This window comes from Oncorhynchus mykiss, chromosome 4, assembly GCF_057628025.1.
Source record: "Oncorhynchus mykiss isolate SJ-2025 chromosome 4, ASM5762802v1, whole genome shotgun sequence".
Lineage (NCBI taxonomy): Eukaryota > Metazoa > Chordata > Actinopteri > Salmoniformes > Salmonidae > Oncorhynchus > Oncorhynchus mykiss.
This window is the reverse complement of record NC_143025.1, coordinates 18,338,788-18,357,500: the sequence shown is the minus strand read 5'-3', so window position 1 is coordinate 18,357,500 and position 18,713 is coordinate 18,338,788. Positions and strand designations below refer to the sequence as shown.

Here is an 18,713-nt window from a genome sequence, read left to right as displayed (position 1 = left end):
CTAAACATACATATAGTAGCCAATAATGACTGACTGTGTGGTATGTCATGTTGATGATAATGAGATTGACATATCAACTGCTGGATAGAGGTCTTGCAGACAGAGGAGGGTTGGTTGGTTAAGTGTGCGGTCCCTCTCTCCTCAGAACGGCTCCGATTCTCTCCCCCCCCAGGGCGCGTCCTCCAGCCTGGTGGTGAAGTTTGCCGACACCGACAAGGAGCGCACCATCCGCCGCATGCAGCAGATGGTCGGCCAGTTTGGCATCTTCAACCCAGCCATCGCCCTGCCATTCAGCACCTACAGCACCTACGCACATGCAGTGAGTTAACTAACACAGCCCATTACCCCTCTTACCCCTCAACATCCCCCAGGGCAGGGACGTGAGTTAACGACACAACCCATTACCCCTCTTACCCCTCAACACCCCCAGAGCAGGTCCGTGAGTTAACGACACAACCCATTACCCCTCTTACCCCTCAACACCCCCAGAGCAGGGCTGTGAGTTAATGAACACAACCCATTACCTCTCTTACCCATCAACACCCCCCAAAGCAGGGCCGTGAGTTAACTAACACAACCCTCAACCCTCCATACCCCTCTTACCCCTCAACACCCCCCAGAGCAGGACCGTGAGTTAACTAACACAACCCATTACCCCTCTTACCCCTCAACACCCCCCAGGGCAGGGCCGTGAGTTAACTAACACAACCCTCAACCCTCCATACCCCTCTTATCCCCCAACACCCCCCAGGGTAGGGCCGTGTGTTAACTAACACACACCCAACCCTCCATACCCCTCTTATCCCCCAACACCCCCCAGGGCAGGACCGTGAGTTAACTAACACAACCCCCAACCCTCCATACACCTCTTATCCCCCAACACCCCCCAGGGCAGGGCACCATCCACACATGGCAGACCCCAGGCTCTTTGATGAGCTCACCTGTCCAGTGCTGCTCCACTCCCACCTCCTCTCCCCAGGGCCCCAGAGCTGCACCAGGGGCCAGAGATGATTCAGAATATTCCATAGGAATCTTATCTCCACGCACACCTCTTTAGCCTGCGGACAGAGCTACTGCCGCTTAAAGGGAAATGGAATTAAGAAAAGGGTTCAGTCCAACACAGATAAAAACCTAAACCCCAGTCACAGCAGACAGAGTATGTTTATATTTATAAAAATAATTACATTTTTTCTTTATTTACTTATTTGTACGCACGGGCAGATTTTTTTCTTCTTCTCTAAATGCCAGGATGAATTTTTGAGGCTGCCCAAGTCTCAGGGGCTTCCCCATTTTCCTGACGTTCATATCACAGGCATGGGGACCCGTATGAAATGTGTAAATTGACCGTCCCAGAGAAATTGCGAGGCCATCTCTGTGCTCTCTCCAGTAAAACTCCTGCCTTCATTACAATTCATGAAATGCAGCCCATCCCCGGGAAATGTGGAGAAATGCAAATATTTCAGGAGTGGTGGAGGCGTTGGTGGTCTGCTGGGAGAGCATTGTGTCCCGCTCAGGTTGGCCATGACTCTTACTTACTGTGGCAGAGCCCCACGCACCCCATCACACACACACACACACACACACACACACGCACACATACACATATGCATACACACATACACACATACACACACTCTGTCACTAACTCTATGCCACACAACAACATGTGTCTTGTTTTTCCAGGCACTGCTGCAGCATGACAATGAGGTGGGTATATGCAAATCCATTGCTTAAGTTTTGTGAATGATACGTCTCGAGTCATGTTAGATATTTGATCATTATAGTTACCTTTATTAGATATTAGTTACAGTCATTATAGTTACATTTATTAGATATTAGTTACAGTCATTCTAGTTACATTTATTAGATATTAGTTACAGTCATTATAGTTACATTTATTAGATATTAGTTACAGTCATTATAGTTACATTTATTAGATATTAGTTACAGTCATTATAGTTACATTTATTAGATATTAGTTACAGTCATTATAGTTACATGTATTAGATATTAGTTACAGTCTTTAACTACACTTTAAATGTTTCTTTACTTTTTAATAAACTACTACACCCTCCCAAGAAGAAAACCCACAATGACAGAGAATAACTTTATCTCAGAATATCCTGTATGTATTCCTCCTTTCGTTTGCCAGTGTATATATAGCTAGCAGGGTATGGAATACAGACATCTACAGGGATCCTATATATACACACAGTACAGTAAAATGCAAATTCAAAGAGCTGCTTCACAAATACAGCAGTGGATAGGATTATGGAGCTGAGCTGACAGCCTGTAAATTGGATTTTAGTCAAACCAGGGAAGGGGGGGGGGGGGGTTGTGAACACAAATTGGAGGGATACAATACTGACAACATGTGCCAAAAATGAGAAATGTGCCATTTTCAAGATAGATGCAGCACTGTTTTGACAGACGACATCCCATTTGTGATTTCACGAAACATAGGGAGAGAGAAGGAAGATAGTCCTATACCATTCCAAATGGCTGATAATAGTTGTTTTAAAGAAGCAGTGTAAATACACAAAAAAACAAGCTACCCATTTTTCCCTGTCGTCTGTCAATAGACATGGAGCATATTTGTACATGTTTTGATTTGAGTCCCTACTTCCTCTCATCTCAATCCATGTGTATATTCTTAAGAACAGCCATTTCAGCTTGCTGAATTTTTCTACAATTTATTTAACCTTTATTTAACTAGGAAAGTCAGTTAGGAACAAATTCTTATTTACAATGACGGCCTACCTCAGCCAAACCCTAACTGGGACGAGGCTGGGCCAATTGTGTACCGCCATATGGGACTCCCAATCACAGCCAGTGTTGATACAGCCTGGAATCAAACCAGGGTCTGTAGTGACGCCTCTAGCACTGAGATGCAGTGCTTTAGACCTCTGAGCCACTCGGGAGCCACAACCCTGTGTCAATGTGAGAAGGGAAGGCTTGGAGATGTGCGACACTAGAGGCACAAAATCACCCAAACAGATGTATTAGGTTGAATGTGCGAAAAATGTATGACTTGAGAAAGGAGTTGTTTTAACAATGTGCAAATGGTAAAGTTATGTGTGGGTAGATGTGGGAGGCACATGAGTGTAATACTCACATTGTAATACTCCCTGTTGGAACTAGTCAGAATATATACAGTATATAGCTGATGCTTTTCAACACAACCCATCCTAACAGATATGATCAACTATAAAAACTAAATGTAAATTGAGAATGTCTTTTACAAAACATCCATAATAGAGAGGACTTACAACTGATATTGAACTGATTTGCCTGTACTCTCGTCTAATCAAAACCACCAGTCAGTTCATTGCACAAGCAGGAACTATGCACAGCCAATAACTAGGAGGATGTTTTATATGATGCCTAATTAAAGGTCCCAAACATAATACAAGAGAGAAAACATTTATTTAGGTAAGGCAACTGTACGGATCTTGAAATTTCAGTAAAAAATGACCTTATAAGTGTGACACCCTCCCAAACCAACACACACACACACACATGCACACACACACACATGCACACACACACGCACACACACACACAGCAAAGTGCAGCAGGGATTAAACAAACCCTATTAAACCCCACTAAGGAGATACATGATGGTAACAAATGAAGCCATTAAGCTCAGTCCAGGAAGTTGCAGTGGACTCCATTGTCTTGAGATTTTCTCTGCTAGAGTGCACACCAGTCTGCAGTTTCAGGCAATCTGCAGGTCCAAGACCTCAATAACCGGAGTTTTCTCTTTTGCTTGCTCCCCCCCCCCCCCCCCCCCCCCCACACACACACACACACTCACTTCTCCTTCCTAGCTCCCCCATTCTCTCCTCCTTCTCAGTACCTGTGCAGGACTGGCTGGAAGGGTCACATGTGACAGTGCTGAGAGTCAGCGAGTCACAGAGCAGTGCTATAGAGATAATTGCCATGTGATAAAGAGGTGATTGCCTGCTGGCGCCAGGGGAGAATAAAACCATCAGGTTGCAACAAAATAGCAGATGCCTGACACTAAATGGACGCTGTAGCACGGGCAACTTTTTCCCTGCTTCTTTTCTTCTGCCTTCGTTTCTTTTCTTCCTTTCCTTTATTTTTCTGGTCGTAGCGAGAAAAGGTTATGGGCGTGATGATGAAGACTTCGTTCAATTGTATTTAGCTCTTTGTCTGCCACAGACATTTTGCTATCTACTGCCGAGGATAAATATACCATCTGAATGTGGATGAACGTTGTAGAAAAATAAAATTACTCTAAATATCTCTGTCAACACTTCCAGTTGGTTGACCAAATTACTCTGAATATCTCTGTCAACACTTCCAGTTGGTTGACCAAATTACTCTGAATATCTCTGTCAACACTTCCAGTTGGTTGACCAAATTACACTGAATATCTCTGTCAACACTTCTAGTTGGTGGACCAAATTACTCTGAATATCTCTGTCAACACTTCTAGTTGGTGGACCAAGGCTTTTTATCAGCGCCAGTTTGTATCTCCCACTCTCATTCCAACATAATTACAGGCCTGAGCTTCCAACTTTCTGCATTGTAATTCTGAAAAAACATCACTGAATGCCATGGTGTTATGCATGACAGTCTGGCAGCTGACATGAAGGACTGCATTATCTATACAATGCATGTAAAGTAAGGGCTATACGGAGGCCTTCCGCCCCACTCTGTTATTCTACCATCTAGGCCAGGGGTGTCAAAGTCAAATGGACGGAGGGCCAAATAAAAAAATCAGCTACAAGACGAGGGCCGGACTGTTCGAATGTTCATTGAAAAATTTTTAAATTACGCATATAGTCTAGTGAACCTAATTGAACCTACTGAAAACCTAACAAATATATTACAATATGATCAGATAAATAAAGCAATATTTTCTTATGGCTCTGTCAGTAATCTTTAATTTTCAACAGACACAAAAGACAAATTTCCTTTATATAAATATCCCCATAACATGAACATTAAATGAAAGAAACCGGTATTCAAGGCACCATCAGTAGACTATATTTTCTATTTTAGCAAAAGTGGGCTAAATTTACTTCAAAGAAAAAACAATAATAGCAATTTTCTATCATCCACTCAACTGAAATATTTTTAAAATATAATTGGATTGAAATACAAAAAAATAAAGTGCAAAAATCTATTAATCAAAAACAACACTTTGTTTAAGGAGAAGTAACATGCAGTGAAAACAAATATTAAATTTTAACTTTTAAACTTGAACTGAGTAAAAACTCTAAATATGTGATTGCACAGTAATGTTCACTTGTTTGAGGTTGAGGGTGATACTTGGTGGTGTCCCATCTTTTCCACAAGTTCATCAATGTTCGGGGTAAGGCTCTGAGCTGAAGAAATCCTCAGAATTGAGTGGAGGTGTTCAGCAGTAAGTCGACTTCTGTGTGATGTTTTGTTCAGGTTCATCAAAGAAAACAGTTGTTCACACAGGTATGTGCTGCCAAACATAGACAACGTTTGAGCAGCCTGGATGCGCAGCTGGGGCATTGTGCCGGGGAGGAAACGGGCGAACTCCGCAGCACCCACTGCCGCATATTTTGCCCTCAGTGCATCATTGCATTGGAGGTCAATCAACTCCATTTGGAGGTTTGGTGGTGAGCTTTCCACGTCAACAGCAAATGGGTTACCGAGCAGTTCCAACCTGCTTTTTTGTGCTTCAAAGTCAGCAAATCGGCGTCGAAAGTCAGCGGCAAGCATACCTATTTTATCAGCCAACTGTGTGCTCGGGAACGCACTGGTAGAGAGCTTCTCTTTCATGGTCTGGCAGCTGGGAAAGTGGCTCAAATTTTCTTTCCGCATCTGCGTCTCCCACAGAGTCAGTTTGGTTTTAAATGCCTTCACTGTACTGTACATATCAGAGATGACACGATCCCGACCCTGCAGCTGCAAGTTTATTGCATTCAGATGACTCGTAATGTCACACAGAAAAGCCATTTCACACAGAAACATTTCGTCTCGGAGTTGTGTTGTGTCTTTCCCTTTGCTGTCCAAGAACAGACAAATCTCCTCACGAAGCTCGAAACATCTTTGAAGCACCTTTCCCTGGCTTAGCCATCGCACCTCTGTGTGATAAGGCAAATCACCATGCTCCGTTTCTAACTCCGTCAGAAATGCCTTGAACTGGCGGTGATTCAAACCTTTGGCTCTGATAAAGTTAACTGTGCGCGTGATGATGCTCATTACATGCTCCATTTTCAAGGCTTTACCGCACAACGCTTCCTGGTGTATGATACAATGATAAGCTGTCAGCTCACCTGTCGCGTTTTCCTCTTGCATCTTTTCCCGTATCTTCGCCACCAGTCCGCTCCTGTGTCCACACATCGCAGGTGCTCCGTCGGTTGTCAAACCCACGAGTTTTTCCCAAGGCAGCTCCATCTCATTTACACATCTTGACACCTCTTCATACAAATCATGCCCCGTAGTTGTGCCATGCATAGGACGTAAAGCCAAAAACTCCTCTGTCACGCTTAGGTTGGAGTCCACTCCGCGGATGAAAATTGACAACTGGGCAATGTCAGAAATGTCGGTGCTCTCATCCACAGCCAAGGAATATGCAATAAAATCTTTTCCCTTTTTCACAAGCTGCTCTTTTAGATTGATGGACAACTGGTCTACTCTCTCGGCAATGGTGTTTCTGCTCAGACTCACATTTAAAAAGAGTTGCCTTTTTTCTGGGCAAACTTCGTCACAAACTTTAATCATGCAGTTTTTGATGAAATCCCCCTCCGTAAATGGCCGGGCTGATTTAGCGATCTCTTCTGCCAAAATAAAACTGGCCTTGACAGCAGCCTGGCCTTGTGATTTGGCTTTTTTGAACAGAGCCTGTCGAGATTTGAGGCCTCGTTTTAATTCCTCTGCCTTTTGTAGCCTTTGTTCCATGTCCATATTCTTGTTTTTGTCCGCGTGTTTCGTTTCATAATGTCGTCTCAGATTATACTCTTTCAGTACCGCCACACTTTCTCCACACAGAAGACACACAGGTTTTCCAGCTACCTTCGTGAACATATACTCCGACTCCCACCTTGTTTGAAACCCCCGGTTCTCAGTATCCACCTTCCGTTTTGCCATTTTTGATGGGTATCTGAAAGTTAATTTTACTGTGATGCTGACGACTGCTGTGCCAATAAATATTGAAATGAAGCAGCCTACTGCTCGGTGCGTCACCTTTGCATTGTGGGAAATGTAGTATTGGTGCGTGTAAAAGATCTGCGGGCTGCCGGCTTGCTGCGGGCCGGTTCTAATAATAAATCAAGATCATCCCAGGGGCCGTAAAAAACCTTCTTGCGGGCCGGATGTGGCCCGCGGGCCTTGACTCTGACATATGTGATCTAGGCCATCTGCAGCTTGTATCAGCTTGTATAGGCCACTGGCAAATGGATTTCAAGCTCATTAAAGTAAGCCCAAGTCCCAAGAGCCTATTGAAAGGAGGCAGAAGAGCCTGAGAGGGGGACAAAAGCCAGTGACTGGTGTGACATATACAGGGGCCAATGAGATCAGAGGCCCTCTACCCCAAACCTACAACCCTAGTCTGATCTTAATGAGGGCATAAACACCATCCCTGTCCTTCAGCAAGCACAGCTCTCACATTGACTTCCTCTCATTGTTTGTTTTCTTTGGTTTAGATGTCCTTTTCTGAACCCCTAAAATCGCAATTTATCTTATTCAGAGCAGAATGGATGATCCCCATTTGTCACGTTGATACAATTATGCAAATGACAAAAGGAGTTAATAGATAGCGCTGGTAAGGCATGTGGCTAATGGATGAGGTGCCAGCGGGACAGCCGCTTTGTGGCGGGACAGCCACTTTCAGGTTACCTGACAGGGGCATTGAGGGAAAATAATTGGCTTTTCCTATCCAGGGACTCCACGCAAATACAGGGAGAGTGGCATCTTCTGCCTCAACCGCACAATATGGTCATTAGCATCAGAGCTAGCTATAGTGGCGGAGTGATTTCTGCTTAGCTGAGTCAGACTCGGAGGGGGGGGGTCCACTTTTTCAACTGGACGGAGGGAGCTGTGGGTTATTAAACAGGAATAAGGAGCAATGGGATAGTCCCACCGTGCTCATGTTTTTCCTCCAAATACTGTAGCTGCCTCCCTGAACATGACGTACATGCCCCACACAATAGCATTGATTTCCCAGATAAACCCTCTTGTCCAGAGGTTGCAAACACCATTGTACCGTGATGGATTTTCTCTGGAATTAGGCCCTCTGCACTGCAGAGAGAAAACTAAGAGCAGAAATACTAGGTATGTGTGTGGGGGTATATTCTAGGCAGTATTGGATAGAGAATGGGTTTAGCTGTGTGTGTGTTAAGTTGTAGAGGGTGTCAGCCCAGTTCTTTAACAGTGTGTCCAGTATAAATGGACTGCCATTACAGGTCACTGCTAATGACACGCCAGTGGCACCGCAGCAAATTAAAAAGAGCTCAACGAGCGCAGCCACTGAGAGATGTCACTGCCCCTCCACTTTACCCTACACAACCAGAGAGGGACACTCACAGAGAAGTTTGACAAAGGAAGATAAATGCAATTCAATTCAATTCTCCCGAGAGATAGGAATAATATGAACATGTCAATCCGTTGATCTAAATGAGCCCAACAGACAGCTATTGAACCATTCCTTCAGCTGCTGACAGCCCACTCACTGTGAGGATAGACAGATTCACTAAACATCGCTTTATAGACTTTTATCCCCTTCCCATTATTTTATTCCCTTCCCATTATTTATTCCCGCTCTACTTTCTGTTCACTTTCATGCACTATCCATCCATCAACTCCCATCTATATATCCCTCCCTCTATTCTAACCTTCCTATGCTCATCCCTCCCTCTCTCTCTCTCTCTCTCTCTCTCTCTCTCTCTTCTCTCTCTCTCTCTCTCTCTCTCTCTCTCTCTCTCTCTCTCTCTCTCTCTCTCTCTTCTCTCTCTCTCTCTCTCTCTCTCTCTCTCCCTGTCTCTTTCTCCATCCTTTCCTCTCTATCTATTCTCTCTCTCGCTTTATTCAAATGATCTCCCACCATCCATACTAATCTTTCTTTGTTCTCCCACCATCCATACTAATCTTTCTCTGTTCTCCCACCATCCATACTAATCTTTCTCTGTTCTCCCACCATCCATACTAATCTTTCTCTGTTCTCCCACCATCCATACTAATCTTTCTCTGTTCTCCCACCATCCATTCATCTTTCTCTGTTCTCCCACCATCCATACTAATCTTTCTCTGTTCTCCCACCATCCATTCATCTTTCTTTGTTCTCCCACCATCCATACTAATCTTTCTCTGTTCTCCCACCATCCATACTAATCTTTCTCTGTTCTCCCACCATCCATACTAATCTTTCTCTGTTCTCCCACCATCCATACTAATCTTTCTCTGTTCTCCCACCATCCATACTAATCTTTCTCTGTTCTCCCACCATCCATTCATCTTTCTCTGTTCTCCCACCATCCATTCATCTTTCTTTGTTCTCCCACCATCCATACTAATCTTTCTCTGTTCTCCCACCATCCATACTAATCTTTCTCTGTTCTCCCACCATCCATACTAATCTTTCTCTGTTCTCCCACCATCCATTCATCTTTCTCTGTTCTCCCACCATCCATACTAATCTTTCTCTGTTCTCCCACCATCCATACTAATCTTTCTCTGTTCTCCCACCATCCATACTAATCTTTCTCTGTTCTCCCACCATCCATTCATCTTTCTCTGTTCTCCCACCATCCATACTAATCTTTCTCTGTTCTCCCACCATCCATACTAATCTTTCTCTGTTCTCCCACCATCCATACTAATCTTTCTCTGTACTCCCACCATCCATTCATCTTTCTCTGTTCTCCCATCATCCATACTAATCTCGCTCCCTATCTCTCCCTCCTGTTCCCCCAGCTCATGCAGCAACAGGCAGCCATCATGGCAGCGAGCCACGGGGGCTACCTGACTCCCAGCGTGGCCTTCCCCGCCACCCAGATTCACCAGATGGGGGCGCTCAACATCAATGGTCTCCCACACAACTCCATGACCCCAGTGTCGGCTGAATTTCATCAGGCGCTGGGTGAGCAATGCGTTTCATTCCCTTTGTGTGAGTGTTTGTGTGAGTGTGGGGAGAGGGAACTCAGACTGCAGCAAGGCCAAGAGAAAAAAGTAGATTTAGTTCCTGTCTACTACTGATAATCTCAAATTATTCAGATGGAGAAAAATGTAATCTGATGTGATTTGCATATTTATGTTGTGTATGCAGATATATTTTGGTGCGGTAAATCGAATCGGGAGCATAATAGATTTGTTACAGGTACAGACACTAATTTCCCATCCGTCACTGGTTGAATCAATGTTGTTTCCACATCATTTCAATGAAATTACATTGAACCAACGTGGAATAAATGTTGAATTGACATCTGTGCCCAGTGGGGATCTGCATGCAATTCCCTCTGTTTTCGATTACAAACGGCCCCATCATTCTATACAGACACATTACAGAGGACTTTGAGATAGCTACTGAATAACATTTCCTTATTCAGCAAAACTTTGTTTTTGTCAACCTGAGGAACCCACAAGATCTTCTCTCACAAAGCATGCATCCAAATGAATAATACACAAGTCTTTGTTGTGTTCATTTGTATTTTTTCCCGACATTGCAGTATTGTGACTTTGGTAACTGTATAACTGAATAACTGTATATCAATGAGGGAATCAACAGTTAAGATGGTGCATCAGTCTGACATGACACATTTTAAAGCACCTTTACTTTCTACTGTGAAAATCAATATCACAGAATGGATTCTGTCAGTGACCATCTCTCTCTCTCTCTCTCTCTCTCTCTCTCTCTCTCTCGCACGCTCTTTTTCTCTCTCGCTCACTCTCTCTCTCTCACTCTCTTTTTTTATCTCTCTCTCTCTCTCTCTCTCTCTCTCTCTCTCTCTCTCTCTCTCTCGCACGCTCTTTTTCTCTCTCGCTCACTCTCTCTCTCACTCTCTTTTTTCTCTCTCTCTCATTCTACCTCTGTCTCTTTCTCTCTCTCGCTCTCTCTCCCGCTCTCTCTCTTATTTTCTTTCTTTTCTCTATCTCTCTCACTCACCCTCTCTCTCTCCCTCCCTCTCTCTCATTTTCCACTTTTCTCTCTCTCTCCCTCTACCTCTCTCTCTTTCTCTCTCCCTCTCTGGCTCTATCGCTCTCTCCCTCTCTCTCTCATTTTCTCTCTCTTTCTCTATTTTTCTCTCTCTCTCTCTCTCTCTCTCTCTCTCTCTCTTGCTCTCTCTCTCCCTCTCATTTTATTTGTCTCTCTCTACCTCTCTTTCTTTATCTTTCTTTATCTCTCTCTCTCTCTCTTTCTCTCTCTCTCTCTCTCTCTCTCTCTCTCTCTCTCTCTCTCTCTCTCTCTCTGATTTGGTTTAATGCATGCATGTATGATGGAACATGCCAATATACACATGCTGTTTACTGTATATGTATATGCACTCATTTGCAAAGTTAAGTTGTTGGAGGAGGCTGGAGAGGGGCTATTTGTCAAATATTTACAGTGACATTTTTAGTGCAAAGTGGGCACTTTTTTACACATGGATAATCAATCCAAGAAAGTGATTAAAAGTGTAGCTGAGGGGCTTCTTCTCTGTTGATAATACAGGACAGAATTACACTGCATTGTGTGTGTTGTGTTTGACTGCAGTATAATACCACTGTGATGAAAGACCAAGAGACGGGACCACCGCATGTACTTTATATGCACATATTGTATGGACTATGTGTGCAGTAAATACATAATACCGATTTGAAATATACAAAAGTGCATAGTCAATGCCAGGATATATAGAAATATATTATTTCATATAAATGTAGACTTATCAAAGAGCCTCATGATATTGCATCACCTTGTACGAGAGAGCAATTCTGTATGATATTCATAACCAAAACAGGCCTTTGTGGGGGGGGGGGGGGGGGGGGGGGGGTGGTGTGAGTCACTGATGTATCAATCCACAATGCAAGGAGCTTAATGAATGGGCCTGTGGTATTGAAAAGAGCTCACCATGGTGTGTGTTCTGGAACCCTGGTGTGTGTTCTGGAACCCTGGTGTGTGTTCTCGAACCCTGGTGTGTGTTCTAGAATTGGACACTCTTCAGTGTAAACTACAGTCTGCTGATGACCTTATTATTGAATCCAATGCATTATTAATCCCAGCAAGAACGCATGGCTTTTCTTGAAATTCCAAAGACTACAATAAATATGAAATATATGTTTATTTAATTAATGAATTCATTCATTGGCGTTTGTGCTGGTCGGCAGCAGACTGATGTATGTATGCAGCAGCAGACTGGTGTATGTATGCAGCAGCACACTGGTGTATGTATGCAGCAGCAGACTGGTGTATGTTTGCAGCAGCAGACTGGTGTATGTTTGCAGCAGCAGACTGGTGTATGTATGCAGCAGCAGACTGGTGTATGTATGTATGCAGCAGACTGGTGTATGTATGTATGCAGCAGACTGGTGTATGTATGCAGCAGCAGACTGGTGTATGTATGTATGCAGCAGACTGGTGTATGTATGTATGCAGCAGACTGGTGTATGTATGCAGCAGCAGACTGGTGTATGTATGCAGCAGCAGACTGGTGTATGTATGTATGCAGCAGACTGGTGTATGTATGCAGCAGCAGACTGGTGTATGTATGCAGCAGCAGACTGGTGTATGTATGTATGCAGCAGACTGGTGTATGTATGCAGCAGCAGACTGGTGTATGTATGCAGCAGCAGACTGGTGTATGTATGCAGCAGCAGACTGGTGTATGTATGCAGCAGCAGACTGGTGTATGTATGTATGCAGCAGCAGACTGGTGTATGTATGCAGCAGCAGACTGGTGTATGTATGCAGCAGCAGACTGGTGTATGTATGCAGCAGCAGACTGGTGTATGTATGCAGCAGACTGGTGTATGTATGCAGCAGCAGACTGGTGTATGTATGCAGCAGCAGACTGGTGTATGTATGCAGCAGCAGACTGGTGTATGTATGTATGCAGCAGCAGACTGGTGTATGTATGCAGCAGCAGACTGGTGTATGTATGCAGCGGAAGACTGGTGTATGTATGCAGCGGCAGACTGGTGTATGTATGCAGCAGCAGACTGGTGTATGTATGTATGCAGCAGCAGACTGGTGTATGTATGCAGCGGCAGACTGGTGTATGTATGCAGCAGCAGACTGATGTATGTATGCAGCAGCAGACTGATGTATGTATGCAGCGGAAGACTGGTGTATGTATGCAGCGGCAGACTGGTGTATGTATGCAGCAGCAGACTGATGTATGTATGCAGCGGAAGACTGGTGTATGTATGCAGCGGCAGACTGGTGTATGTATGCAGCAGCAGACTGGTGTATGTATGTATGCAGCAGACTGGTGTATGTATGCAGCAGCAGACTGGTGTATGTATGCAGCAGCAGACTGGTGTATGTATGCAGCAGCAGACTGGTGTATGTATGCAGCAGCAGACTGGTGTATGTATGCAGCAGCCTCCCCTTTCACATGTCGACCAGCCCATTACTTATTTAGAGTTCATTGAAGGAACACATGACATTACTGGCAAGGCTATCTGTTTAAGGGGGCTGAGAGTTTTTACAGCCTTTCAGAGACTTTGGGACTGATGCTCTAAATAAGTGGAATAATTAATTGTAATGTCAAAGACATGCTTTCATATTCTTTAGTGATGCTGACCCTCTGGGAGTGGTTTAAATGTATGCATCAAGTTGGTCTCATAGACTATCAATGTCTTGATTCCATGCATTGCCACTATACTTAGATATGTCCCACAATTCAACTGTTCCAAATATGCGGCCTAGACATCAACTATAAAAAAGTGTGAGCCTTTCTCTTGATATCCTTAGCCTAAATCTCTCTTTAAGAACTGGAGATGTGCATAACATATCAGGTGCCTCACTAAATCCCACAATGCCGTGCCTGCATTTCCATAGACCACAAACAGTGCCGTAAAGATTACCATTCAAAGCCTGCCTGCTCTTGAGGTAAACGTGGATCATTATCCTCTTTTGTAATGATCTGAATCACCTCTGCGCCCACCTACCTATCATTGTGCCATAAAAACACAACAACATCAATAAAGCTTGTGTAGGACAGCCAAAAAAGTTTAGAGAGCCTCAAAGGTTAAAACCTTTTACTGCTGTGGGCTAAATCAGTGTCACACAAAGTGATTATTGGTAGTCTTAAACAAATCTACTTTGAAATAAAAGTATACACCTCACACACATGGTTATGGGCTTTAAAAAATAAAACACCTGTACCATTTGTATTTGTATTTATTATGGAGGCAGCAGCTACTCTTCCTGGGGTGCAGCAAAATTAAGGAAGTGTATACAATTTTAAAAACATACATTCACAGACTGTGTGCTCTCTGTCCCCTACTCCACCACTACCACATATATACAGTACAAAATCTGTGTACGTGTGTGTATAGTGTGTATGCTATCTTGTGTGTGTGTGTATGCATGTATCTGTGCCTATGTTTGTGTTGCTTCACAGTCCTCACTGTTCCATAAGGTGTTTTTTATCTGTTTTTTAAATCTAATTGTACTGCTTGCATCAGTTACTTCATGTGGAATAGAGTTCCATGTAGTCATGGCTCTATGTAGTACTGTGTGCCTCCCATAGTCTGTTCTGGACATGGGGACTGTGAAGAGACCTCTTGTGGCATGTCTTGTGGGGTATGCATGTGTGTCCGAGCTGTGTGTCAGTAGTTCAAACAGGTGACTCGGTGCATTCAACATGTCAATACCTCTCATAAATACAAGCAGTGATGAAGTCAATCTCTCCTCCACTTTGAGCCAGGAGAGATTGACATACATATATTAATATTAGCTCTCTGTGTGCATCCAAGGGCCATCCGTGCTGTTCTGTTCTGAACCAATTGCAATTCTCCTAAGTAATTTTTTTGTGGCACCTGACCACATGACAAAACAGTCGTCCAGGTGCGAGAAAACTAGGGCCTGTAGGACCTGCCTTGTTGACAGTGCTATCAAGAAGGTAGAGCAGCACCTCATCATAGACATACTTTTCCCCATCTTAGCTACTGTTGTATCAATATGTTTTGACCATGACAGTTTACAATCCAGCGTAACTCCCAGCAGTTTAGTCACCTCAACTTGCTCAATTTCCACATGATTTATTACAAGATTTTGTTGAGGTTTAGGGTTTAGTGAATTATTTGTATCAAATACAATGCTTTTAGTTTTAGAAATATTTAGGACTAACTAATTCCTTGCCACCCACTCTGAAATTAACTGCAACTCTTTGTTAAGTGTTGCAGTCATTTCAGTCGCTGTAGTAGCTGACATGTATAGTGTTGAGCATGTGGCATGTCATTAGTAAAGATTGAAAAACGTAATGGGCCTAGACAGCTACCCTGGGGAATTCCTGATTCTACCTGGATTATGTTGGAAAGTCTTCCATTAAAGAACACCTTCTGTGTTCTGTTAGACAGGTAACTCTTCATCAACGATATGGCAGGGTGTGTAAAGCCATAACACAAGTTTTGCCAGCAGCAGACTATGATCGATAATGTCAAAGTCCGCACTCAAGTGTAACAAAACAGCCGCCACAATTTATTTATCATCAATTTCTCTCTGCCAATCATCAGTCAGATGTGTAAGTGCTGTGCTTGTTGAATATCCATCTCTATAAGCATACTGAAAGTTTGTTGTCAATTTGTTTACTGTAAAATAGTATTGTATCTGGTCAAACACAATTTTTTCCAGAGGTTTACTAAGGGTTGGTGATAGGCTGATTGGTCAGCTATTTATGCCAGTAAAGGGGGCTTTAATATTCCTAGGTAGCAGAATGACTTTTTATTCCCTCCAAGCTTGAGGGCACACACTTTCTAGTCTTAAATTGAAGATGTGGCAAATAGGAGTGGCAATATTGAATGCTATTATCCTCAGTTATTTTCCATCCATGTTGTCAGACCTCGGTGGCTTGTCATTGTTGATAGACAACAATATTTTTTTCCCCTCTTCCACAGTAACTTTACGGAATTACAAACCTTGTCTTTCATAATTTGGTCAGATATACAGTGGGGCAAAAAAGTATTTAGTCAGCCACCAATTTAGTCAGCCACCAACTTAAAAAGATTTGAGAGGCCTGTAATTTTTATCATAGGTACACTTCAACTATGAAAGACAAAATGAGAAAAAAAAATCCAGAAAATCACATTGTAGGATTTTTAATTAACAAGCAATATTTCTGGCTCTCACAGACCTATAACTTCTTCTTTAAGAAGCTCCTCTGTCCTCCACTCGTTACCTGTATTAATGGCACCTGTTTGAACTTGTCCACAACCTCAAACAGTCACACTCCAAACTCCACTATGGCCAAGACCAAAGAGCTGTCAAAGGACACCAGAAACAAATTTGTAGACCTCCACCAGGCTGGGAAGACTGAATCTGCAATAGGTAAGCAGCTTGGTTTGAAGAAATCAACTGTGGGAGCAATTATTAGGAAATGGAAGACATACAAGACCACTGATAATCTCCCTCGATCTGGGGCTCCACGCAAGATCTCACCCCGTGGGGTCAAAATCATCACAAGAACGGTGAGCAAAAATCCCAGAACCGCACGGGGGGACCTAGTGAATGACCTGCAGAGAGCTAGGACCAAAGTAACAAGGCCTACCATCGGTAACACACTACGCCGCCAGGGACTCAAATCCTGCAGTGCCAGACGTGTCCCCCTGCTTAAGCCAGTACATGTCCAGGCCCGTCTGAAGTTTGCTAGAGAGCATTTGGATGATCCACAAGAAGATTGGGAGAATGTCATATGGTCAGATAAAACTAAAATATAACTTTTTTGGTGAAAACTCAACTCGTCGTGTTTGGAGGACAAAGAATGCTGAGTTGCATCCAAAGAACACCATACCTACTGTGAAGCATGGGGGTGGAAACATCATGCTTTGGGGCTGTTTTTCTGCAAAGGGACCAGGACGACTCATCCGTGTAAAAGAAAGAATGAATGGAGCCATGTATCGTGAGATTTTGAGTGAAAACCTCCTTCCATCAGCAAGGGCATTGAAGATGAAACGTGGCTGTGTCTTTCAGCATGACAATGATCCCAAACACACCGCCCGGGCAATGAAGGAGGGGCTTCGAAAGAAGCATTTCAAGGTCCTGGAGTGGCCTAGCCAGTCTCCAGATCTCAACCTCATAGAACATCTTTGGAGACAGTTGAAAGTACGTGTTGCCCAGCAACAGCCCCAAAACATCACTGCTCTAGAGGAGCTCTGCATGGAGGAATGGGCCAAAATACCAGCAACAGTGTGTGAAAACCTTGTGAAGACTTACAGAAAACGGTTGACCTCTGTCATTGCCAACAAAGGGTATATAACAAAGTATTGAGATAAACTTTTGTGATTGACCAAATACTTATTTTCCACCATAATTTGCTAATAAATTCATTAAAAATCCTACAATGTGATTTTCTGAATTTTCTTTCTCATTTTGTCTGTCATAGTTGAAGTGTACCTATGATGAAAATTACAGGCCTCTCTCATCTTTTTAAGTGGGAGAACTTGCACAATTGGTGGCTGACTAAATACTTTTTTGCCCCACTGTTCTTGGATGTGTAGTGACATTTGTTGCTGTATTTGTTGCTGGCATGTTATGCCTAAGTTTGCTAGTCTTGCCAATGAAAAAAAACATTGATATCAGTTGGTTTTGTGATGAATGAACCATCTGTTTCATTGAATGTTGGAGCTGAGATTGCCTTTTTTCACAGAAATTATTTAAGGTGCTCCAAAGCTTTTTACTATCATTCTTTATTTCATTTATCTTGGTTTCATAGTGTAGTTTATTTTTATTTTTATTCAATTTGGTCACATGATCTCTCAATTTGCAATAAGTTTGCCAATCGGTTGAGCAGCCAGACTTATTTGCCATTCATTTTGCCTCATCACTCTCAACCATGCAATTGTTCAAATCCTCATCAATCCACAGGGATTTAACATTTTTTTACAGTCATTTTCTTAACGGGTGCATGCTTATTAGCCACTGGAATAAGCTATTTCAGTTTCTGTTTGCTCCTCATTACACACCACGGACCAACAGATATTCTTTACATCAATAACATAGGAATCACTACAAAACGTATTGTATGACCTCTTATACACTATATTAGGCCCAGCCTTTGGAACTTTGGTTTTCCAATATATGGCTACTATATTGTGATCACTACATCCGATGGATCTGGATACTGCTTTCAAGCAAATTTCTGCAGCATTAGCGAAGATGTGATCAATACATGTTGATGATTTCATTCCTGTGCTGTTTGTAACTACCCTGGTAGGTTGACTGATAACCTGAACAAGGTTGCAGGCACTGGTTACAGTTTGAAGCTTTTTCTTGAGTGGGCAGCTTGATGAAAGCCAGTCAATATTTCAATATACAAATATATATATACCTCTCTGTTGATATCACATACTTTATCAACCATTTCACACTTGTTATCCAGATACTGACTGTTAGCATTTGGTGGTCTATATATGTCAGATTTAGACTTTATATACAATACCATTCAAAGGTTTGGGGTCACTTAGAAATGTCCTTGTTTTCCACGAAAACATACATGAAATGAGTTGTAGTAGGAAACATAGTCATGACGTTGACAAGGTTATAAATAATGATTTTTAATTGAAATAGTGTC

The 18,713-nt window shown here is 42.9% G+C and overlaps 1 protein-coding gene across 14 annotated transcripts in view; it reads left to right on the top strand.

The window, feature by feature from the left end:
- Window positions 1–18,713, top strand: part of LOC110521425 (CUGBP Elav-like family member 5) — a 358,349-nt gene that overhangs the window by 319,825 nt on the left and 19,811 nt on the right. For 4 of the 14 annotated variants that reach the window (XM_090231303.1, XM_090231302.1, XM_090231306.1 and 1 more), the window contains exons 6-8: window positions 173–319; window positions 1,684–1,707; window positions 9,916–10,081. In XM_090231303.1, coding sequence (XP_090087429.1) covers window positions 173–319; window positions 1,684–1,707; window positions 9,916–10,081 — 337 coding nt within the window. Of the gene's footprint in view, window positions 1–145; window positions 320–1,683; window positions 1,708–9,915; window positions 10,082–18,713 lie in introns of all 14 variants that reach the window. The other 10 variants (XM_090231298.1, XM_090231297.1, XM_036968436.2 and 7 more) reach the window with 3 other exon arrangements.